The sequence below is a fragment of the Anolis sagrei genome, chromosome 1, assembly GCF_037176765.1.
Source record: "Anolis sagrei isolate rAnoSag1 chromosome 1, rAnoSag1.mat, whole genome shotgun sequence".
Taxonomy (NCBI): Eukaryota; Metazoa; Chordata; class Lepidosauria; order Squamata; family Dactyloidae; genus Anolis; species Anolis sagrei.
The window spans coordinates 253,454,691-253,480,312 of record NC_090021.1 but is presented as its reverse complement, the minus strand read 5'-3'; the positions used below and the strand labels follow the sequence as shown (position 1 = coordinate 253,480,312).

The 25,622-nt window shown below is 39.4% G+C and overlaps 1 protein-coding gene across 4 annotated transcripts in view; it reads left to right on the top strand.

The window, feature by feature from the left end:
* The window catches only part of GALNT18 (polypeptide N-acetylgalactosaminyltransferase 18), a 339,264-nt gene that overhangs the window by 304,173 nt on the left and 9,469 nt on the right, over positions 1-25,622 (top strand). For 3 of the 4 annotated variants that reach the window (XM_060766933.2, XM_060766929.2, XM_060766922.2), the window contains one exon: positions 12,849-13,013. In XM_060766933.2, the coding sequence (XP_060622916.2) occupies positions 12,849-13,013 (165 nt within the window). Of the gene's footprint in view, positions 1-12,848; positions 13,014-19,805; positions 19,894-25,622 lie in introns of those variants that run through there. The other variant, XM_067462653.1, reaches the window with a different exon arrangement.

Below are 25,622 nucleotides of genomic sequence, written 5' to 3'. Positions count from 1 at the left end.
TGGGTGTCCTCCTGGACTCGTCGCTTACACTTGAGGCTCAGGTGTCGGCGGTATCCGGGAGGGCCTTTGCACAATTGAGACTCGTGCGCCAGCTGCGACCATACCTCGAGAAGGCTGATCTGGCCGGGGTGGTCCATGCCTTGGTCACCTCTAGAATGGATTACTGCAATGCGCTCTACGTGGGGCTACCCTTGAAGACGGCTCGGAAACTCCAACTGGTCCAGCGGGCAGCAGCCAGGATGCTAACTGGGGCTCATTACAGAGAGAGGTCAACCCTCCTGTTCAAGGAGCTCCACTGGCTGCCATTTATTTTCCGAGCCCAATTCAAGGTGCAGGTGCTTACCTACAAAGCCCTGAACGGTTTGGGACCACCCTACCTGCGTGACCGCATCTCCACCTACGAACCCACACGCTCGCTCCGGTCATCTGGGGAGGCCCTGCTCGTGATCCCATCCACGTCGCAAGCGCGCCTGGTGGGGACACGAGACAGGGCCTTTTCTGTGGCGGCCCCCCGACTTTGGAATGCCCTTCCAAGAGAGCTTCGCCAGGCCCCTACTTTAGCAGCTTTCAGAAAGAACCTAAAAACTTGGCTGTTCCGATGTGCCTTCTCAGATTAGGAATCCCCACCCAAGTCCTAGTAGCACTTTAGCACAATTAACATTACTGCACACCGCACTATTTTATTCCCATGCTCCTCCTACCACTCTAGCACTTTTAACCCTGTACCCCACTGCGCTGGCCGGCCCAGTTTTAAAGTGTCATGATGTATTGTTACTGTCGTTATTGCTTGCTTAACTTATTGATTTGCTATGTTTTCTACTGTTGTGTTGTTTTACTGTATTGTGTTTTGAGGCTTCGGCCTGTGTAAGCCGCATCGAGTCCTTCGGGAGATGCTAGCGGGGTACAAATAAAGTTAATAATAATAATAATAATAATAATAATAATATGAGTAAAATACATCTTGACAAACAATGAAGGTAATCCAGCAATGGGAATAACACATGGGGAGTTTGTGATACTTGATTTTAATTCCCAGCATGTTCCTCAAGTTATGCTATTATTTTTCCTTCTTGGGCTTCTTCTTATTGGCTTCTGGTGACATCTCTGCCAGTAAGGCAGTGACTCTGAGTTTTAGTCTAAACTTTAAGAAATTATTCAAAGTTCTTAACCATATTCCCAAAGTAGGTTTAAGTTTGGACTCCCACAGAAGTTTCACTGTCACAAGGTCATGGAAGCCACCAGTTGTTGTGTGTTTTCAAGGAATTTTGAACTTCTGGCAGTCATAGGGTTTTCTTGTCATGATTTGTTCAGAGGAATTTGCCTATGTTGTTAGTTTTTATTAAGGTTTTTGTCCATTACTATATGAAGGGACATCGTTGTGTCCCTAATGCAGGAATAGCAATGTGTCTCCAACTGGCACTGGCAAACCATGCTGATCTGGGCGCACATAGTAAATTCCAGTCCCCTGACGCTCACACTTTTCTGGCAGACCATACAAGGACACCACTCCCTGGTACAGGTAGTAGATTACTTCACCTTTCGCTTAGCTCACCGTCAGCCAATCACTTTGCCATGATGTAATCCACCCTGCTGTTGCTATGCAGGCTTTGCTGAGAGCACAAGAGAGATATAAACGGCTTGGCTGGTCAATAAAGTTTGAGATCAGCTTCACCCCCTGACCTGCCTGGTTGTTTTCTTCATGCGTCTCCGCAACTATATGTATCAGTCCTTATATGTAGTTTTATAGTATTAACTGTATTCCATTTTTTTAATAAAACTAACAACATTTAAAATTTTAAAAGAATTTAAAATCATTAAGATTAAAGTTAATAAAAGAAAGAAAGCATCTAAGAATCATTCCAGACAGAGATGCAGGTTTATTCCTAAGGCTGCTCTGTCATTTCCTCTCTGGAGCCGATCTCAGCCAGCTGTGCCCATGTAAATGCAAACAACCCTGCAGTTTGAGTCCAACAGGTGTAGAAACTGAGTCAATGGAAGATGGAGAAAGTAGATACGCACACATGTAAAGGTTGAAAGAAAATGCAGGAAGTAATTATGTTATCCAGAAAATATTACTTTGTATGTCTGAAAGTCTTGCTGTTTCTGCCCCTAAGACTACTGTGCAAGACAAGACATTTGTGTATTATCCCAAAACGTTACTAGCAGAACAATATTTACTTTTTGTTTTTCTTGTTGTTTAAACACTGTGCACTTCCAGGCTCCCTCCTCTTATCCAGGTTTCATATCTGCTTCTCACTGCCCTAAATTAATCTTTTTGTTGTTTAAACACTGTGCACTTCAAGGTTCCCTCCTGTATCCAGGTTTCAAATCTGCTTCTCACTGCCCTAAATTAATCTTTTTGTCTTTAAAACAGTTATTTCTTCATGCCTTTAAACTATTTGTTGCTTTCAAATTATGGAAGCCACCAAATTGCTGGGATTTGAGATACTAATTCTTTCTCAAGTAAGTGTCTTGAAATTATATCCTTCTCTCCAGGAGACTAGAAGGCTATTCCATAGAGCTCTTTAATATAGGTCTGATACAATTCTATTGGCTGGTTGAAAGGAAGTAATTATACACACTTGCACCCAGGTGATTTTTCCCTTGTACATGTCCTTGTTCTCAGAGTTAGCTAATATACACATTGTGCAAGAAATTAACCTTCTAATTTATTTTTGTATTTTGTTTTCTCAATGATTTTGCATATTATTTTCATGAATAGACACATTTTTGTGCACTTTTCCAAGTATGTGCATGTTTGTGTGTATCTTTTAATTGGAGATTTTATATCAAAGTGTGAATTAAAAAGGCCATCTTTGTTTCTGGTGGTGCATTGGATCAGAAAATATGGTTTAGATAGGTTTTCATTAAAAAGTGGGCCCAATTAATTCCTCGCCAACAGGCCCTAATAGTAAAAGATACTAAAACAGATAGATTGATTGTTGGTTGTTAGTGTGTGCAGCACCTATATGTGCAAAAATGAAAGTAGGCTGTTCATGGAGGTAACACTAGAGTGCACCTATAATGTAGAATTAATGCAGTTTGATAGCACTTTAATTGCCATGGCTCAATGCTTTGAAATCACAAAAGTTGTAGTTTTACAAGTGTTTAGCCCTGCAGTGTAGATGCACCCCTAGAGTCAATCACATTTCGGAAGTAATGAATTACATGTAACGAAATAGTGGCTTTTAGAATAATGGGATGTGAGGCATTTCTTTTTTGAAAGTAGCATAATTACTGATAGGATAGCATACTTACAACATTATTTTTGCATGAGCACTATTTCCACATTATTTCTGCTTGAAACTTGGGAGTGTGGGAATTTTGATCACACACAAGAGACATATTCCATTTCATTTTCTGGATGTGTACATGAATCCTTTTGAAAAAAAAGCATGGTAAAACAAGGAAAGGAAAATTAAATAATGTAATGAGTTGCATTTAACCATGACATTTCCTATTTAAAATGGCAACAAATAATGGTATTTGTTAAATTTTAAAAGTAATTTTGTCAGTCCTGAAGGCAAAAGATTGCATCCAGAGAAAGACAGGCAGAATGCTGCTCTTTCAAGGGGATTTCTTTGTTCCTTTGTACCACCACTATTCCCCTACACAGATCTTCCCCATCCCAGAAGCCCCAGCCAGCTTGGCCAACCGTCAGGCATTCTGGGGCTCCAAAACATGTAGAAAACCAAAGTTTGGACAACACTAAGAATTTTCTGAGATCAGGTACATAAGTGTGACACCACAAAGTTGGGAGAATTTTCAGAATTACTCTTCTACTCATTCACAGCATTTATGGCACCAAACCAGTGGCTTTAGAGCAGGCATGAGCCTCCAGGTGTTTTGGACTTCAACTTCCACAATTCCTAACAGCCTCAGGTCCTTTTCTTTTCCCCTTAAGCGGCTGAGGGAGAAAAGGAAGGGGCCTGAGACTGTTAGGAATTGTGGAAAATGAAGTTCAAAAGCCCTGGAGGGCCCACGTTTGCCCATGCCTGCTTTAGAGCTACAGAAGAATTGCGATTTTTTTTTGTTGTGCTTATTGATTGGCACAGTCTGATGTGAGAGATAGGAATTCCTCTTGCTCATTCCAATCCTTTCTATTGCCACCTTCTACTCTTTTCTAAATTCAACGGAACTGTTGCTAACACAGAAGACTCAGAAGAATATAAGATATATGTGGCATAGTTTGTTTTTCTTTGCTTTGTTGGACTGCTTATTTATTCCCAGGCGCAGAGTATCAGTGCCACTCTTTATTGCAGAAAGTCTTCGTCTTCATTTACATTCTGGATGCCGTTTTCACGCTTGGAGTGTCACCCAGGCTGTCACATTTTTGCTCAGAGGGTTATTAGTGCAGCACTGAAGTCTTGTAAGTTCTGAATTTTTTGGCTACAAGAGCTGACATGTCAGGGTGCACAAATTATTTTCCTGAATAAACTCCTGCCTTTCAATCTTGTGTGCATTTTTTCACATTTGTTTGCAGGCCACTGAAACTAATGCAGTGGAAGATTAAAAATAACCCCTTCCAAATGCAGCTGTTGCCAATGTGCACTGCTTTACTTTCATTGGATTTTGGATTTTACATCTAAAATCTTTCTGGACCAACTGACTAAACATTGGTGCAGGGGAGGCATGTCCCAGTTATTTTCTGAGCTGTATTCCCTCTTCATTTTGACAGCCACCTTGCTATAAAGTTGTTTAAGAGGCTTGTCTGTTTATCTACTTACCTTTGTGCTTACTTATCAAGAGTACCTAGGATTTAAGAGGCTGTTTCTTGAGCCTTTTGGCTGTTTTTATAAAGCTGTTAGATATTGGCAGAAATCACTCATAGCTTTTGGAAACCTTGGGGAAAAATGATGCAAATATGGACTTACAATCCTGAAGTGACACTTTTCTTCCTCCAGTTTCAACCCTCTCCAGACATCAGGAACACTTTCTTTGCAAACATTATAATTGTATAGTGTCTGTGGTAGCATTTCATTTCTGGAGAGCTAAATTCAAAGGCATTGAATTTACAGATCGCTCAGCTTCAAACCTAAGTGCACTTATGTGAAATTAAGTGCCACTAAAATCGATAGGGCTTGCTTCCAAGTAAATTTGTTTTGAGCTGCGTTGTAAGCGGAATAAACTAATGTTGCTGAAATGCTTTTCAGTAGTAGATGTGCAATTTTATATACCAATATGAAACACATTTTCACAAAATGCAGTCTTTTGAAATCAAATATATTTACTTTTAAGGAAGTATTAAATAAACATCTTTATTCTCCCTATAAAGGCAGTGATTTTTATCCCCTTAGGGGGGGAAATTACTTGCAAACCACTTCTGGAGATGAAAACTGGGGATGCTTTACATGAGGTGAGGTGGAGATAGCTTACAGGGAATAAATAAACATAATACATTTTATCATGATTCATTGGATAAATTCAAGGAATGCAGAGTTCTCATATCCCCACATTTTGGAAACTTCCCTGAACTGTGCTGTTGCCTAGTTTAGAAACTCTATAGCCCCCTGCAGACTTTGGAATTAACTTGTTGAAATAGCTATTGCTTGTAATTGATTTTTTTTCCCTGCAAAAAGATACAATTATATCACATTATTTATTTAAAATAGATGAACAAATCATGGCAGAACCCTCCCCCCACCCCCACAGTCTCCCCACTATGAAATTTAATGTATAAGCTTTTCATTAGAAACTTTTCTTATTATTTCATTTAAAACCCAAATATAAAAGGAAACAACAAAATAACAATAAAATCATTTTGGTGGGGGATATGTCAGAAGAAGGGGGATATGTCAGAATAAAAGCTTCACATGAATCCTTCAAAGTAAAACAGGACAGGATGAGCGGGATTACTGTTGGATGAAGGTTCTCATCATATAAGGTGGGCAGAACAAACTGGGAAACTTTCAGAAACTTTGCTTCTTCTTCTTCCTCAGTATTTCTTCAATGTTTACTAATTCTATGGACATTACAGGCACCGCTTAGGGCTTGGCAGAGCACACTGTGCAAATAGTATTAGTGCTGTAATTCGAGGAATTTTTTTCTGGTGATTTTCTGGTTCTTGTTCTTTGGGAATATGTCAGATATAGTTGAGATTCTCTGTAAGGGATGAGCCAGTTGAAATATCTCACTCTCCACAGAGTAGCGAGAATCATAATAAAATTTCCCGCCCCTTCAGGGACAGGAAAAATAAAGAGAGAAGATTACTAACAATATATATTTTTAAAAAGCTCAAACATATACTATTTCAATAAAAGGGGGTTAAAACAGCAGCACAAGCAAAATGGTGTACAGTATAGCTAAATACAACAAAATAGCAGAATGAAATAATGTAGTGAGTCTTGTGCATTGACTCAATTTAGAGTCAATGCACAATTTAGAGATAGCCATCCGCTGGATTTATGTGTCATCATGCACTACAATTGATGCGAATGACTAACCATTTCTAGCTAACAGAAGATTAGGATCTCAGCATATCCATCTGTTTACATCAATTCATTTTCTGCATATATGTGTAAGTTCTTCTTCTTTCTCAGTGTAGTGTGATCTGTTGGGAATTTGGACATACAGAAAAGGGTTTCAGCTCTGTCTGACAAAATCTATTAAAATGGATACTCACTAGTTGATGATGAACAGAAATAGCCATAACATAACAGAAGTAGTCATTGCTGTAAGGAATTCCAGAAAGGCAGAAGACACAATATACAGAATCTACATGATTCACCAGAGGGAACACATATTACTATGCAAATACCAGAGTGAAACTGCTGAATGTGTAAATTTGCATTCCAGCTATTGGTTGGAATGTTTTAAAATGACAGAACTGTGGATATAAATTCCAATTTGGTCCATTATGTAGTCATTAAAATATTTATGTCCCACATTGTATGAAATTATGTTAGGGTGGTTTACAATAGAGTTAAAACAATCTTTGGGTTGCATTAAGCAAGCTTAGTTGGATAGTCAAGTTTTAACAGGAGGAAGAGAATTCTATTGTCAGGGTGACAGGACTGAGAAGGCCCTCTCCTATGTCCACACACAGTTTTTTGACCTCAGCAGATACTAATCCTCAGCTATGGGGAGAGATGCTTCCTTAAATTTTAAGATCTCATGTTTTTTATGAGCTTTAAATGTCATCGTAAGCACGTTGAATTTAGACTGGAAACATAGTGGCAGCAGAGCAATTCATTCAAGTCTTGTATTACATGTTGTTTATATGACATCCCAGTCAGCACTGCAGTCAAGCTACTGCATTGTGCACTTTTCTTCAAGGACAGTCCCATGTAGCGTACATCACAATAGCGTATTTGAGAGGGTTATCAGCACATAGAATACTGTGTCTAGGTTATATCTGTCCAGGAATGGCATGCCAAACATCAAACACTCTGTTAAACCTGCCCCACCCCCTTCTGTGTGTATGCATAGCATCAAAAGGGGAAACATGCTAGTTCTGCACAGAAACATTTTACTCAAATTGCAGAAAACTGCAGAAAAAATTGCTTGGTGTCTTAAGGGATATCTGTACAAACTCTGAAACCCAGGACCATTCAGGAGAGTTTAAACATATTCTTATTCATTCATTCATCTTTTTTGCTACTCCATGGCATCTACAAACCTTTTTCCAGCATCACCTTTTAAATGAGTTTTTTCTCATATTACTTAGACAGTCATTGCTATTCTAATTTTAAAGGTACTGCTATTTTTAGAAACTCTATACTCTTCATGTGATTAGATTAGATTAGATTAGATCTGATATAAAGCTTCCTCTGAGTATGGTGATTTACCTAAGACAAGAGTGGTTGAATCTGGGTCTTCATCCAAGTTCTAACCAAATCATATAAATGAATCTGAAGCAACTGATACAATTTCTAGTCACCAAATGCCATCTCAAATAAAATGATCTTCAGTTCTTGAAGCTGAAATTCTGTACACACTTACATGAAAGTAAATCCCCTTGAACACAGTGAGATTTAACTTTTGAATTGGTATGAATATTTCAATCTCTTCTTCAAATTTTGCAGTAGAGAGACTTGAGATGTCTTCCAGCAATTCTAATGAAGCAAAGACCATATAATATCAAACCATGCAGACTGTGTCACTTTGTTTTGTAATTCCAAAAGCAAACGCTACTGGGTAGAAAGTAAAATAACATTTCAAAATAACATTCAGTCCATTGATTTCAAATGCATAGCCATGCATTTTTTCAGTTTGGTTTTTATTTGGGAAAGCTGCCATAAGGATCAAGAACAACGTTCAGACTGAAAATTGGTGTATATGGCTTTAAGCTTTCACTAGAGAAGTGGCAATTTCTCTTTCTGATAATCATCATGTGTTAAGTTTGGACACCTTGCTGTAACTTTTTGCTACATGATAGGCCAGACCTCAATTAATAATTTACAGTGATGGTGGCATTCATCATTTGGTGAACTCTTTATCAGCAGCAGTGGGTTTTCAAAGTTTGTTATTAATTTCATGTCAAATCTTCATTCCGTGATAACTCTGGCAATGTTTTATCATTAACACTAATGGAGTCGGGATTTCTTCTTTGTAGAAGATACTGTATTTCCCTGAACAGAAAATCTGTATCTTTCTTAGGATGACACATTTAAGAAACATAGGGATGTCTCAGGGAGTGTAGCTATTAATCTCTTTCTGGGGGGTTGGCAGCCACTGCTGCTTGCATAACAAGGATCTGAAGGTTAAACCAAATGATACTTCGAACACGTAGCATATATCTGATGTTTTCAAGCACTGGTAACATACAACTAATGGACCACATATGGTCACCTCTCCTTCATTTTGAGGCCCCCAAAACCATTGCCCTGCCAAAAGAAAACACACTGAAAATGATATGTACACACCCGGATTTTCGGAAATCAACTCACACAGCATCTACAACTTGTTTTTCTGGAAGAGATGGAGAAAGAGCATTGAGAGAGGGATTACTTTGGGAAACAGGAACAGACTCTTGCGCCCTTCTAGTTTTAGAGGCTGATGGCTGGTTCCAGATAGAATTGGGCATCAGAACCTTCCTGTCCCTGGTTGTTGTTGTTTTAGTATTTCGGAAAGTCCTCATTCTGACCCAGATCTACTGTCTCACTAGAATATAGCATTATTTGCTTTCCTTGTGAAAATCTATTTAGTCTGAGGAGAGGCAATGTCTATCATACCAAAAATACCTGTTATGTCTTGAATGTAGGTATGTGCCTGGGGGATTTATCTTTCATGCTTTATAACCTCCAATCCCCAGGACTCCACTCCACACACACATACACCCCCCCCCCCCATTTTCCTCTTAGCAATCAGCACTTCAGATGGCTACTTTAACCACATTTTGTATACACTTTGATTTTTGTGTATTCAATAAAATTCCCCTTAGGTATGTCTGTGTGATGCAGACCACAGATTCCAGTATTTTTGAGGTATAGTATTGCACAGGTCAAGGTATTTCTTTAAAATGTATATATGCAGAACATGTATGAATTCATGCACGTACCCTGGAAATGTATCTAGTAGCAATAACTATATGGGTATGCCATTTAGACCTCCATGGGAGAGAGGTGCATTACTTAATGTGACATCTAGTTTGGGGCTGATAATTCTGCTGTCTCTCTTCATCAAGAGATAATAGATTAAACCAGTAGGACTTGAACCAATGAGATCAAGTGCATTTCAAAGAAACCTTGGCGAGGATCAAACTGAAAATTCAGAGTTAGACAGTTGGGGTCAGGCTTGGAATTTGTAGAAAAATCAATGTTTGAGATATATGCATTGGCTTTCTGTTTTGTTTGGAGTGCAACCAATTCAGGCATTGTAGTTAATTATTAAACTAACAATTAGCCATTAATTAAATTCATTGATTAAAACTGGCAGGTTAGAGGTTATTCTTGCATCCCAAGCATGAATCTTGGAAGCAGCTGGCAATGAAATTGATGCAAGCCGAAGATTTGGTTTATTTATTGAGTTCCCCCCACACCGTTCTCAGAATATGAGATTCAAGGCAGTTTAAAATACTTTTTAAAAAATCAAAGCCTTCCTCCCTGCCTCCCCTCCTTTCTGTTTGTCTTTGTAATTGATATTTTATTAAAGTTGCATAAAACATCCTCCTAATACCTATCCAAAATACACTTCCAGGTATATATATTATCTAAGATATATAGATGCCAAGAAGCCCCATCAAGACATATTGTCATACTATTCTCTAAATATAGTTTATATGGAGATTGGAGACACATACATAGCCCATTTTGTTGATTAAGATGGTAGAGTAGCAACAAGATCACAAATCATGGGTTTAGACAGTGCTTGGCTATGTCTAATTCTTTGGGCCTCATCAATTTGAAAACTTATTCTTCTGTGTGCCTAACACAAGGGTGTTAAGAGAGTTCCAGCCGCCACACTAATACATGCACTAAACTCTAGAACAGCTTGTAAATTGAATCAAAGCAGAAAATGAATCCCTGACTCAGTGACACTTGGAAGAATTTTAGAAAGGGCTTCTATCAAGAGTAACAAAAGATGCACAAAAATATGCTGGTTAGAAGTCACAATTGGTCTAAAACATGCATCCCCAAACTGTGACCCTCCAGCTGTTTGGGCCTTCAACTCCCAGAATTCCTGACAATTGAACAAGCTTGTTAGGGTTTCTGGGAGTTGGAGGCCCAAACAGCTGGAAGGCCGCACTTTGAGGATGTCTCGTCTAAAAGATGAAGGGGGGGGGGTATATCATCAAGTGAATCCAAGGTTCAGTTCATATGTTATCTCTGTTTCTTCTACAGGAAACACCAGCTATCACCTACAAGTGATATATGACTGAGCATTGTTATTTTGTTGCCCATTTTGTATTTCATATTGTAAGGTGGAAAGGTTGTGAGTGAACAAGGGTGAGTCTGTACTGGCCAGGAAACCCACAGGCAGTTCGGAACATGCAGCCTGAATCCGCACCGTATTGCAGACCACACAGTCCAGCCATGACAAGACTTCATTGGTTACACTGGACTGTCACCTCATCCTCTGTGCAACCACTGTCACTCCCAGAAAGACACAGGGGTCAGTGTGAACTCTTGGTCATTGCAGGTGCCCCATTCTGACATCAGCAGTGTTGACTGCATGACCAGGAAGAAAGGGAATGGTTCCTGCCACCTATTTTTCCTGGTCGCATGGCACCTCTATTAATGTCTGATTGGGGTACCCCCAACAAGAAGGACACTCTTTCCTTGGGTGACAGTGATGGTCCAACTGCTGTCTACAGTGCCTCTAAACTATGGGATATCCTGGAGTTTTCCTTAAGTTTTCCCAAAGTGGAGAAAAGTCAGTTTAACCCAGGAAAACCCACAATATTCACTGGAAGTCATAAAACATGCTGATAGTTATAAGTCAATTCAGGGAGACTCCTGGTTTTCCTGACAATGCAGTATCTTTCTAAGACTCAAAAGATTGTAAACATGAATTTCAGAGATAAGATGTTGGTGACATTGTTTGTCATCCATATTTATGCTCCTCGGTGAACTTTTTTAGCAAATATGGTTTTACCTTTATGTGCCATTATGTGATATTGCCAATAACTTAATTTTAAGTATAAAAAGATACTGATACATTCCTGTTGAATAGGCAGAGGGGTATACTGGACTTTATCACAAATAAGAGCAGGGATATCAGTTGCCTATGCAGCTTATATGTAAGTAAATCTTGGGACTGGTGGGCTCACTGAGGTGCCCTTCTGTAGATTGGCAATTCCTGAAGCTAGCTATTCAAACCTCCAGGTGAATTGTTTGATTGCAGTTTCCTTCATGGCATACCTCATTCACCCGTTATATAACTGAGACTCTGGCAAATACATGATTTGGGAAGGTTTCTCTATATCTAAATTGGTAGAATTGACAGGGATCGTCCTGGTTCCAATGTCAATTCGCTCATTAATCTTGGCATTCTGTGTGATTTATAAGTGTGTAGCCCTATACAGGGATCCTTTTGGAGAGCCAAAATATTTCTGATAAATCAATGTTGTCCTCATTTAACCAAGGTTCTGGCATAATTTCTCTTTATTCTATCTGCTACATGCAAACATTTCCCTATTTACTTGTGTTTCTGTTTAGGAAATAGGAAAACTAAGACATGTTATTTTACTGTCATACATACATGTGTTTAGGGAAATGCAATTTCCAAATGACTGTGTTCGCATACTTATTGTGAAGAGATATCATCAAGAAAAAAGGTCTTTTCTCCAGGTTCAACTGTCCTTATCTGACTAGCAGCCAAAACATGTTTCCTCTTTTCCTCCTCATTCTCTGATCCTCATATCGCTGCTTGTTCTGTGTATTTTAATATGTGTGTTACATTCAGATTTTCGAAGTGTTATTTGGCAGCCATCTTTTCTGAGATTACTTTTCCTTCATCCCTTGCCTCAGTCCATTGTTCCACATCCAGATCTCTCTCAACCCAGTTGTGCTGTTTCTTCTTTGTATTTTAGTGTGGTATTATCCTCAGATTAAGTTATTATATTCACAATGTGTGGCATATCCCTAACTGAACCCAGCTCCTATTCGATACTTCAGGGCTTTTTTAGCCACTTTCATTTCTTCACCCACAGAAGTAGACTGGAACTGCTCCCCTCGCCTGATCAGTCTGTGCTCACTTCTATTTGATGTTGCTCAAACTGTTTCTTCCTCTTCAAGTTGTGTTTTAAAATATTACATTTGTTCTTACTAGAGAAGGGATTTTTGCAAGCTGAAGTGTGGTATGAGAGTTAGTTCTGGCTCATGTGGTACCTCTTTTCATCAGCTTCTGCCTAAAAGGTTCCCTGTGCGTTCAAAGCTCTGAATGTGTCCTCTTCTTTCTTGTTGTAGAATGTCTACTACACAGGCAGCCAGCAGTTCCATGTGGGCATTTTAAGCCCTACCATTGATGATGATGACAACAGATGCCTGGTGGATGTGAATAGCCGACCCAGGCTAATCGAATGCAGTTATGCCAAAGCCAAAAGGATGAAGCTTTATTGGCAATTTACTCAGGTAATTTCCACCTCCTCTACCACCACAAGATCCTGCCAAAAATGAAATGAATCGTTATAAGCAAAATTCCATCTCCAACTGCCACTGCAATATGAATGATCTACAAATGTGCTTCATCAGGTGGGTTGGGCCTAGTTTTCTAAAAGGAGTGAGATCTCTGGAGGAAATCAATCATTTGCACAATGAGATGGGAGAATGAGGAGGAAAAGAGGAAACATGTTTTGGCAGAGTTCATTGGCAGAGTTCTACTCCAGTTGAGCTGGGGACCTCATCTGTGTTGGTGTAGGTTCTTTGTGTGATTCAGAATCTTACCCAATGCAGACAAAACACTATCAGCCTTCATAGTGCCAGTGTATGGAAGGTGGCAATGGAGACCTTGGAGTAAGGGTGGGAATCAGCTAGTATGGTCATGCTCATGTGACAGGAAAGATTTTATCATGGTACAACATTCCTCTTTCTTGCTTACTAATTAGCTCTTAGAATAAAATAAGAAAGATCTCCTGAATTGTACATAAATTAATTGACAATACTTTGTCACTGGATTGTAACACTTCAAGGTACAGGTAGCATAGGTACCCACATTATTTCCACATATTGCAGGATTCCTAACCATCAAATTCATCAAGGTTAGGCATCTGGGTGGGCCAGGGGTAAGGGTGGAGCTGTTATTTTAAATTCTGCACATAGCATATTCCTTTTGAATTCTTAACATCATTTTTCCATTGTGTTTCCCTGGGAGTATTAATGCCAGCTTTAAAATAAATTTTAAAAACCCTGTCTGAAAGCCTTCCATTCTCTGAACATCCACAGAGAGAAAGCCCTGAAAAAGAAAAGATGAGGCTTCTTCCTTTGTCTCCTGATGATAAATTAAGAGGCAAGGGAATAATTAAAGCCATGCTGTTCAGAAAGAATTGTTTTGTTAATACCCACTGTGATTAAAGTGTTGTTGTTTTGGAACACATAATGGGATGAAAAGTAGTTTTTTGCAAGCTGCAAGAAAACTAATGAGACTAATCAAGGATTCAGAGAGAAATGCGTACATATTGTGGCCGCTTTCTTTTATACCAGGAAAAGGAGTACATCTCCCCAGAGAAAAAGGCTGGAAAGCTTTTTGTGAAAATTGGCAATTGATCTTATTTTACTTTTATCACATTCTCAAAATTCTTTCTACCTTATTTTGTGCTTGGTGACGTCTTAGTTAGTTGTCATGTTTACATGAATTCAACTGTCAAGTAAATGGAAAGCTAGTATCCCCCTCCTGAAATTGTTCATCTGAAAGGAATGGTCTAAGTAAAATTGCAGTGGAGTAAACAGTGTAGGAGTCTGAAATGTATTTTTCCTCAACCTTGTGATTTTAGAATAGAAGTGGGAAATACAGAGCACAAAGACCCTCCAAGGCCATTCCACCAAAACATGAATTTGACACTAAACAGAAAGCCATCACAGCAAGTATATAGCCCAGTGGTCATCAAAGTATGACCTGTCAACCACATGTAACTCCAAAGAAAGGCACTGAACCTGCCTACCAGCTCCAAAGTCCTTAGACTCAAAATGTTTATACAGATTTTCCTTTTTTTTCACTTGAAAATCAGCCAGAAGCAACCCAATACCAGCTGTCAGTGTTGTGATTTACCTCCCTCAGTCCAACCCAAAGATCCCCAATCTCCTTTAAAAAACAAAACACGCTGTCCAAATGTGACCTTACACCATTTTTGTGTGCCAAGACATCATGGTGTGACTTGCAAACAGAAAGTGCAGAATTTTTGCAAGAAGAAATAATGCAGCCCCTCCATTGGCATTACGTTCTAGCACTATGAGTTAAAGAAGCAGCTTTTGAGAACATTGCCTTTACTCTCAATAGACAAATATATCACCTTTTTTCAGCATACTGTCCAAAGGCAAATGCTAGTTTTTGAAACATTTGCTTGACACACACAGGCCCTGTGTATTTTCATGATAGAAAAGCTAGTTGAGAGTTTAGACCCGAATAGGGATTATTCAAATGGATCAGATGTATAAAAGGCTATGATACTCAAAGATTCATTAAACTGTACTTCCCTTATATAGAGAAACCAGTGTGTAAATCCCCTAAACATGATTATAATCAAGGTAGAAATTTCAGCCACCACATTTTTTATTAATCTCCCTGTGTTGCTAATGCTCTTTGGTAGTTATCAAAGGATCCTTTAAGTAGAATTGTTTCCTGTTGTGATACACCATGCAGCAAGGTCTAAATGTTAACTAAACTGAGCAAAATCACAAAGCAAAATTTAATACTGTAGTAACAGGTGACAGCTTTTAAGTAAGCAGGCAAATCCTATGCCTGTCATAAATAATGCAACGATAATTTTTCACCATCTTTCTGTGCTTCATAATTGTTCCCCAGAAATGGACTGTCAGGTTGAAATACTACACATCATTCCCATAGTTTAACAGTACAATGCAGACAGGGAGTTGGAAAACAAACTGGTAGGTAGAACAGTAGAGGAGAATTGCTGGGGGTGGGGTTGAGGGATAATAAATGAAGGGATGAAGTTAACATTCAATATAATTGCTCTCTCTTTTTAGACTTTTTTGGTGGGTTTTTTTGTCCTGTTTGTTCAGGATTTGGATTTTGAATTTGGATGAATGAATGAGGGACATTACCAAAGTGGCTAATATGAAAATTAGAAACAAGACTAGTATTCCTTCTGTGTGCAATATAATTTCTGAGATAATCATTGTTCTTCATGCATAGATTAAAAAAATATTTCTGATACCATGGGGGAGGGGGGAAGCAGAATTGATCTAGTATACACAGCAAAGTAGAGTCCCAGTTCATATTGAAAGGATCTCCATAAATAACAAGCCACAGAGCCAATGATAGTTCCCTGCAATTATAAGCAAAAGACTTACCATATTTACTCAAGTCTAATGCTCGCCACTTTTGGCTAAATTACATTGCCAAGATTGAGGTGTGTATTAGATTCAATGATGTCTTAGAATCACGCACATAACTCCCCCCCCCCCCCAATGTGAAAAGGCCTAGAGGAAGCCAGAATCCCGGAAGCTGGACAAGGGGGCGGAGGGGTTCAAAGAGGCTGTTCCCAGTGGTGGCAGTTGCCCCAGGACTCTATGGAGCCCAGATAAGGAAGTGGAGGGCATGGTTGGTGACCCAGCTGTTCCTGCCCCTTAACCACGGATCCTGTCTCCCAGGCAGACCTTGGTTATCTCACCCACCCCACCCCCAGGCTCACTCCCATGTGGTTCTCATTCACAAGGCTAGTTGGGAATTGTGTAATGGAAGACTCAACCGTCCTGAATCCCTCTGTGGAGACTGAGATAGGATGGGATATAAAAGCCCGAAATAAATAAATAAATAAATAAATCCTAACCAGCCTTATTCATGTTGCCTGCTTCCTGGTGTTTGTAATGTGCATCCTTAAAATTGAGGTGTGCATTGCATTGATGGTGCATTGTACTTGAGTAAATATGGTAAATGGTGTTCTGCTATTGAATTCTCCCACTGTATTGAACTCTCCTAGAGATTGTCCCTGTTTTTGAAATATAGGCAGTCCTCAAGTTACAAACATTCGACTTACAAATGACTGATAGTTAAGAACAGGGGTGAGACAAAAGGAAGTAAGAGAATCTATCCCTAGGGAGGGAAATTCACACCTGGAAGAGTTATCATGGGGAAAAGGTGTCTCAACTGAAACTTTATCACAGAAAGTGAGGTGAAATCTTCAGTACAGGGGCACAGACAGCAAAACAAACACTACAGCGGTTTCTACCCTTCCCTATGCTATCCAAAGCTTGTGTGTGTGTGCATTAGCTGGAGTTACATTTAAAGGATGTACCTGTTCTGACTTACATACAAATTCAACTTAACAAACCGACAGAACCTGTCTTCTTTGCAACTTGGAGACTGCCTTTTCCTTTAAAGGGTTGAAAGTGTCACAAAGCCACATCTCGACCTGAGACTCTGAACTGGTGGCCTTCTATATGCAAAATATGAGCTCCTGGTTTTGTACTTTGAAATAAGCTCAATACCGCCCCCCCCCCCACACACACACACACACACGGATTTCTGTTTCTAGCTATTATAGAAAATTGTACCAATACATGTCTAAAATAAGAAGTATTTAACATTAGTATTACATTGTCCTTTTCAATCTTGATTATTTATAAGAAACTAGCTGTACCCTTCCACGCGTTGCTGTGGCCTATAGTAAGAATTTTCGAAGTAGAGGTAGATATCTGGACTATTATGAAAGAGAGGTATCTATCTATTCCTTCTCCCCTTTTTCTTCTCCTTCCCCTTTCTCTCCTTTCTTCCTTCTCTACTTCTTTCTCTCATTCCTTCTTTAACTCTTTGGTTTCATCCTTCCTTCTCTCTCCTTCCTTCCCTCCCCCTTTCTCTACTTCTTCCTTTGTCCCATTTCTTCCCTATTTTCTTGGTTCTTTCACTTTTTATTTCCTTTTCTCCTGCCTTCCTTCTTTACCTCTTTCCTGCCTTTCCTTTCATGTCTATTTTATCTTCTTCCTTCCTTCCTTCTCTCCTTCCTTTCTTCCCTCCTTCCTTCTTTCCCTCCCTCCTTCTCTCCTTCTTTCCTGTCATATTATAGTGACATATTATAAGGTAATACGTATAACAATAATATATATATAATATAATATTTATGTATTATATAGCAGTATATATAATACTAATATATATATAGTATTGTAATTATATTTATGTGTGTGTGTATATATATATATATATAGACAGACAGACATATATATATATCACCAACCAGTGATCTACAGCCATCCATATCTGTGTGTGTGTGTCTACACTGCCATATGATCCAGTCCTAAGTAGATAATCTGGATTTTACATTGCAGTGTGGAAGGGGTGACTTTGGGTGCATCTACACTGTAGTTTTAATAAAGGAGGATGAAGCTGGTGAGGGGAGGAGAAAAAGGAAGGAAACAAAGGGAGGAAGGAGTAATGGAGAAAAGGAAAGGGAGGGAGGGAGGGAGGAGAGGAAGGAGGGAAGAGAGGGAGGGAAAGAAAGAAAGGAGAAGGAAGGGAACCCAAACAAAGATGGATCGGGACCAAACTTGGGATAAATCTTCAATATGCCCAAAGGTGAATTCTGGGGAAAATTGGCCTTGGGAGCTGCTTGGATGTCCAGCTCACCTGGAATCAATGAGGAGTCTGAACTGGGCTCACCCCTTCCTTCCTTCCTTCCTTCCTTCCTTCCTTCCTTCCTTCCTTCCTTCTTTCCTCCCTGGCACACTCTGCTTCATTAGGGGCGGGGCTTGCTGGAACCCCTTGATGGCGGCACCCAAGGGGAGAGCTGAAGATGGAGGAAGAAGGGAAGGATGAATGATAGGAGGGAAGGAGAGAAGGGAGGGAGGAAAGAGGGGAAGGATGAGGGAAAGAGGGAGGCAGGAGAGGAGGAAGGGAAAACATGAAGGGAGGAAATGGGGAAGAGAGAAGGGGGGGAGAAAAGGATGAGGGAAAGACCAAGAAGGAATAGAAGTCAGGAAGGGCATGAAAGAGGAAAGGGAAAGAGTTTGAGCTACAATTTGAATGGCAGAGCATTCAAATGGAAGTTCCTTTCCTTTGCATTTCCTTCCCTTCCTTGCTGCTGCTAAATCGGCCCTCCTCCTCCTCCTCCTCCTCCTCCTCCTCCTCCTCTTTCTCCTCCGGCATACTGATCTCAAATCTCTACTCCCAAGGGAGGAGGGAGAAGGAGGAAGAAGAGGCCCCTCTGCTCCCAGCTCCCTTGGTCAGGTGCATGCCTTCCCTGTGCAGGAGAACTACGAGGAGTCGAGACTGACTCCAGGCCGTTGCTGGGCTCCACCACGTGGAGCTCTCCTGTGTTTGTGAGCGCATGCACCCCCCCCTCATCCCTGTACGCATGCCCAGTGGTATCTTCTCCTTTTTTAGGATTTGTAAGTGCTTTTTTGTTTTTTTTAATTATTGTTGGTCATACCTTGCATTGTGAGACGTGTTGTAGCCAAATTTGGGGTCATTTGGCCCTGTAGTTTTTTTGTTTTTAAGCCACTCACGACGACGTGAAGATTATATATATATAGATTAGTCTGGAAGAAAGTGAAGTTTGTTGACATGCAGGTTCAAGTTTTTTAGGTGAAAAAAGGAAGCAGCATTAGAAACAGTAGAAGCTTTTTTGTCAGGAGTTACTTGAGAAACTGCAAGTCATTTCTGGCATGAGAGAATTGGCTGTATGCAAGGATGTTGCCCAGGGGGTGCCCAAATGTTTTGATGCTTTACCATTCTTATGGGAAGCTTCTCTCATGTCCCCGCACGGGGAGCTGGAGCTGACAGAGGGAACTCATCCGTGCTCTCCCTGTATTTGAACCTCTGACCTGTCGGTCTTCAGTCTTGCCAGCACAACGGTTTAACCCATTGTGCCACCTGGGGCTCCTACTTGAAGTAATAGCTGATCCTACTTGATTTTTAAGACCAGAAGAAATCTGGTGCCTTTAGGAGAATCCCTTCAAAATTACTACACAAACTATAATACTTTATTAGACTGGTTCCATTTAGTGGTAAGGGGGGGTTGCTCTAGTTTTTGTATTTTTCATCTCTAAAAACTTGTTTGTCAGGCACACATAATGTTACATGCAAATACATAATCAGAATATGCTAATTAGATGACCTACACTAATTAAGCTGGGTAAGAAAGTAAAAAAGGAGTCTTGAAAAACCAATTTTCCAGTGGAGCTATTCAGCTTTTGGAAAGAACATAATATTTTCACCTCTAATAGCTGTATTTTGCCATTTTTATGCTGCAGTTCGAACAGCAACATTGATATCGTAAGTATAAACCAAAGTAGGAGTAGACATGCTATTGGAAGAGATGTTGTCCTCTACAAGGCAATTAATATATCTTGCGACACTTACTGAAAGTGGTTGTTCAATTTTAGGTTGTTTTGAATGAGGGCTCTATAAGGCTTACAATAATGCAGTTTTTCCGTATTCCTGTGGGTAGTTACATCTTTCTCTCAGTTCAATATTCCTTTTGTCTTCACCCCTCTTGCCTTTATTTGTGTTCAATTTTATTTCCTGTGAAGTTCCTCTTAATTTTGTCAGCTGTGTCATGACATTACCTATAATTACCTATAATGCTATGATATCTTTAATACTCATAGCAAAATTAAAAGGGCATCATGTGGGCCATCATAGACAGAGTGAAGAGCAATGGAGGCAATAGAGCAGAAGTCAGTGGTGGCAAAGGAGAAATCTTACAATATTTGAGGAAAATAATAAGAGTAGGTAACATTCCACACATGCCTAAAGCCAGGGTAGAAACAAAATAGGCATTTACCAAAAATATGGTACTGTATTGGAGATCATAAAGTGATTGTGTGGTTTCTTTCATACTTGATCTAAGTTTAATAGAACCTGCCATGGAACCAACAGAGAACAAGGATTGGAGCCCTTAGGCCCTGGCACCTGTTTGGATGTCACTGGGCTATACCTATTTTGCTGAACACCTGAGCAGATTGAGTAGAAAGAATAATTCTTCCTCCATCCCAAAAAACAATTCTTTAGGCCACAGTCAGGTCTGGACCTTTCGATTAAAGGAACTACATAATTCCTTTATGGTATTAGTATAGGCAATCACTCCAAGGGTGGAGTCTAGGCAGTGGGTCCATAAGTGACTGTGAAGGCCTATTCTGGACCTGCATCATCTTTCACAGCTGGCACATAGATTTCCAGATGTTCATGACAAGAATTTGCTTAATGTGCCTTCCTCTTGTCATGTTTCTCCCTTTCACCTTCTGTTCATGTCTCATACACAGCAGTGTTGGTAATAGTTGACCCTGAGTTAGAGTTCTCAAGAGCCACAGCTTCCCAGTTCTCTGTTTATGCAACTTTTTAAAGGTTAGCTTTAAGCCCACCTTTAAATCTTTTTGCTGTCCACCAAGATTCCATTTTTCCCTCTTGAGTTGAGAGTAGAATAACTGTTTTGGGAGACTGTGATCGGGCATTTGGCCAACGTGGCCACTCCAGTGAAGTTGATGGCAGAGGATTATCACTTCAGTGCTGGTGGTCTTTGCTTCTTCCTGAACACTAACATTTGTTTGCCTGTCTTCCCAAGAGATTTGCAGGATTTTTCAAAGGCAACTGCTGATGGATTATTTCTAGAAGTCGAGAGTGTCATTTGTAGATGGTCCATGTTTTTCAGGCATCCATCTTGGAGTACCAAATTATTGCCTGAATGACAATAATCAGAATTTGTCTTGGCGATTCCTCAATTTTTGAATTATTGTAAATGAGTTTTTAGGGTGGAGAGGAGAGGTCTGTTATACAGTCTGTTATAAGTCTGTTATACAGATAGAACCCTTCATTAGGGTTGTTTGTTTGTATCGGAATATGAAAACTGTATTATCTGTGACCAGGCCCGTAGCCAGGATTTTGTTTCGGGGGGGGGGGGCTGAGTTTGGTTCGGGGGGGCTGAGTTTGGTTCGGGGGGGGGGGCTGAGTCTGAGTGAAAGACGGTCTACCCTAGCAAACCTTTTGTATCGTTACCCCAATACCCTCATGCATATGGGATATATTGAGTATAGTGATCAGATCATGATATGAATAAACATAGCAGTTTAAATAATGCACCAGTAAGGCCTTCTCGCGGACCACCATGAGAATTTCGGGGGGGGGGGGGCTGAAGCCCCCCCCCCCTGTCTGTGACCTTAAGAGGCCTTACCAGTTGTGGAGTTTGGTAAGCCCTTCTGTAATTTAGGATATAAATCATTGTTCTTGTTGTTGCTTTGTGCCTTCATCATCCAAACCACTACCCCATGCTGGTTCCCTATATAAATAGCATTCCTATGCCCCTCAGTAGTAACATGAACTTTCTATTGGAAAATGAATTATTAACAAAAAGTGAACATTATTGGTGAAAAGTAATTTAAATAAGGAGAAAAATTAACATGTTTCCCCTTCCACAGTTTGCTGAAATTCCAAAGATCAATTTAATAATAATAATAATAATAATAATAATAATAATAATAATAATCTTTATTTGTACCCTGCCACCATCTCCCCAATGGGGAGTCAGGGCGGCTTACATGAGGCCAAGCCCAACAACACAATACAATAGATGGATTCAAAATACAACAAACAATATAAAATTACAATAAAATCAGTCAATTTAATGAGTCATTTGCAATTTAGAATATCAAATAAACATATTATTTTTAGCAATCTAGACCTTTCTCTTCTCACTGTGCCTTCTTTTTCAGTGGTTGATCTCACATAGAATTATCACTAGCAGAAAAAGCTTGTGCTGACCTCATTCCATAAACTCGCAACCATCTTACATGCTGATTTAGCCTCAGCCCAATTCTTTCTCCCAACAAAAGCAGACCCACTGAATCAATGAAATCCACATAATTGTTAATTTATACATTTCATTCAGTAGGCTACTCTAAATGATGGGATTCAGGCCTCATTTCAACGTTTCGGTTATCTTACAGTCTTGGAAGAGAGTGCTGGGTCGTTGGAAATTTAGAGCTGAATATTCAGTGAAAACACATATACAGTAAATGGAAATTAGTATATATTACAAATAAAAAGATAGGGTTTTAAAGAGTACATATTTTATGAGTTCTGAGAATATTCCTTGGTTCATTAATCTGTAGCAGATACTTCTTTCATAATGCGTTGACCTAATCACATGCATTTTGTGCTCCTCGACAGACTGTTCCTCCCTTGAACCTTAATGTCCAAAGTATGAAAATTAATTGTCCATATAATCAACTTAACTTCCTCACAGCAATGCATTCAAATGTAGGCAGTATAATTATTCAACCCTTTTGAAATCGCATTGACCCAGTGAAATCAAATTTAAAGACTGTACTTGGCCTGAATGTGCTGTTCTTTAACTGTATGAAATGTCGTAGGATGTGACAGGAAGAAATAGTTTCACTGTTCATTCAAACTTGTGACGGCCTCCATTGTCTGTCAGTTTTAGTTTGCTCTGGACGAAGGTGAGGGTGGGATAATAGTAATCCAAGCTCTGGTAACTTCCAGGATCGACAATTATTATTCTTTATCATAAGGACTTTTTAAGGGTGCAGAACAGGGGTGCCAAACTCATTTTCACTGAGGGCCACATCAGCCTTATGGTTGTCTTCAAAAGGCCATTGAATTCATGAACAGAAGATCCATGGATATGGAGAGCTAACTATAATTTTTTATATAGTGATTGGTGCTCTTTAGTTTTTCCCCAATTTGGGTCCTCGGGTGTCATTGAATGACAACACATATCACTTTTGTTTATCTGCCATGTAGACTGGGCATAATGGAAATCCAACGGCACTTATATCTCTGTGATTGGGGAAAAGTTAAATGACATTTTAAATATCAGACATCATATTCAAAAGCCTTTGATCTAAATTTAAACCCCACTCTCCTGACAAAACAAAACCATCTGCAGATTTCCAAATGTTGCTGTATTGCACCTCCCATCAGCTTTCATCATGATGTCTCATGATGAGGAATACAGGAGTTGTAATCCAGCATCTGGAGTACCACATAAAATGACATGGCTGGCTTTGAGTTTGACACATGTGGTGTAGGAGAAGCGAAATGAGAACATTACTGCTGCAAATAAGAATTCTTCCACCTCCATGAAATTTTCCTTCACTTTCCTTTCTAGCATGCAGAGAGCGGGATAGTCAATGTCAAAACCAGAACTATCCTTTACAAAGACCAGAAATCTAACCAGGAGCATTTTCATTTTCAATTTCAATTTAATTTATTAAATTCAATTTATTGCTGTGTTGGCATTCCTCTGTGAACTTTGTCCTCTCTTTTTTCCTTGGATTCCTGCTGTTTTAAAAATTCAACTGCAGTTCCCAGTTACTGTAATGTTAGAAATGTGCAGACTCTAGTTCCTACAAATAGGAACTGGGTGCTATAACACCTGAATAATACCGTGTTTATTTCCAAGTACAGTGTGAGAACAAAAAGAGCTAAATGGTACCTGACTCTCCACACTATGAAAGAATGTCTATCCCATTCATTATGGAATTCTGGGTAATATCCAGCCTTCTTCAGATGGCTGTTTGCTTGAACAGTGGGACTTCCCATTCCTTTCCCTGGATCCCTACATCTCCTTCGCATACACACATCTCAGATTTACTCTTGATAGTTCCCTTGATGTCTGCACACGCTGCTTTTAATTAGCAATCTTTACTGCTGCTTTATGTCTTCTAACTCAGTTTTATGATACAATATTTCCCGTGAACTACCTCTAGACTCCTTTGCTTGTATAAATGTACAAAATAAGCAAGATGCTGTGATAGATAGACATCATATATATCCACCCACAGGGTCATCTTAAAATCATACATTCAAGTTGCATCTCTATGTAGATTTATTAGAACTTTTATGTAAACAATTACAAGTAACTAGTTGTATATTTGTGCATGGATGCTTATTAGTAAATCTGGATTGATGAGATCCAGCCACTTCTTAGCTACAGAACTTGGGTAGTTACATAATTAAGCAGCATATCTGGAATACCAGTCATTTTTTTTAAAAAAAGTAACATCCTGAGTTCTACACCTATCATGGTGTAACTATGAAATTCAGTAAGGATTATTAGTAAGTTTACAAACATATCATCAGTTTCTGCTTCCATTGGTAGCATCAGTATTTAATTACCATTTAAATTAGGCAAGCTCTATGCCAGTGCTTCCCCTTCCTGCCAGATGTAAATTGGTTTTATTAAAATGCTTTAATTAAAAAAAGTATTTGATCTTCATATATATGATAGTTTTTTTGAATTACACAAATAATATAAATGATTGTGCATGAAAGATCAACCACTCTGGTATTCCCTTAACATTGTAAAGAGAGGAAGAGAGAGAGAAATGCTAAAATCAAAATTCTAAAAGCATGTCCACTCCGTTGGCTATTGCCATTTTTCATCATTCTATATACTTTGATCTGTTATTACTTCATTAATGTAAACTCATCCAATAATAAGAGATTGGAATGTAACTCAAGGTTTTTAGTAATTGAGGCTGTTGCTTCTCATCATGATTAGGGGGTAAAGGTTAGCAAGCTTATATGTAGAAGGTTATTCATAAAGTCCTTTCTTATACACTTCGGAAGGAAAAACTGACTCTAATCATAAAGATGAACTCTTGAATTCAAGAGCTTGGGGGCCACGTTGGCCTTCCATTCAGGGAAAGATTCCTACTATTCACAAAGACTACCACTGGCAGATGAGGAAAAGGAAGTGATTTTTGTTGATCCCGTCAGGATTGTCAATGCCACTTCCCATGCTATTCACTTCCCATGCTAGTCTTCTTCACCTCCATGTGAAGGCAGGATAACACAACAAACAGAACCTTCCATTTATTGCAAAGCCCTGTGGAGAATCGGAGGTCTGTGAAGCTCAGTTCATTCAGCTCTCCATATTGTTATTAGGAAAACAAAGTTTGTGGAGTATCACATACTAGAGTTGCTAGGTAAAAACTAAGACAGGATCATGTGGATGGAGTTAGTGTGACAAACTCAAACTGTGGAAATTCCATTTTCCACAAAACTTTTAAAGGTACAGGATCTCTGTCCTGTTTTACAGTTGGGACAAA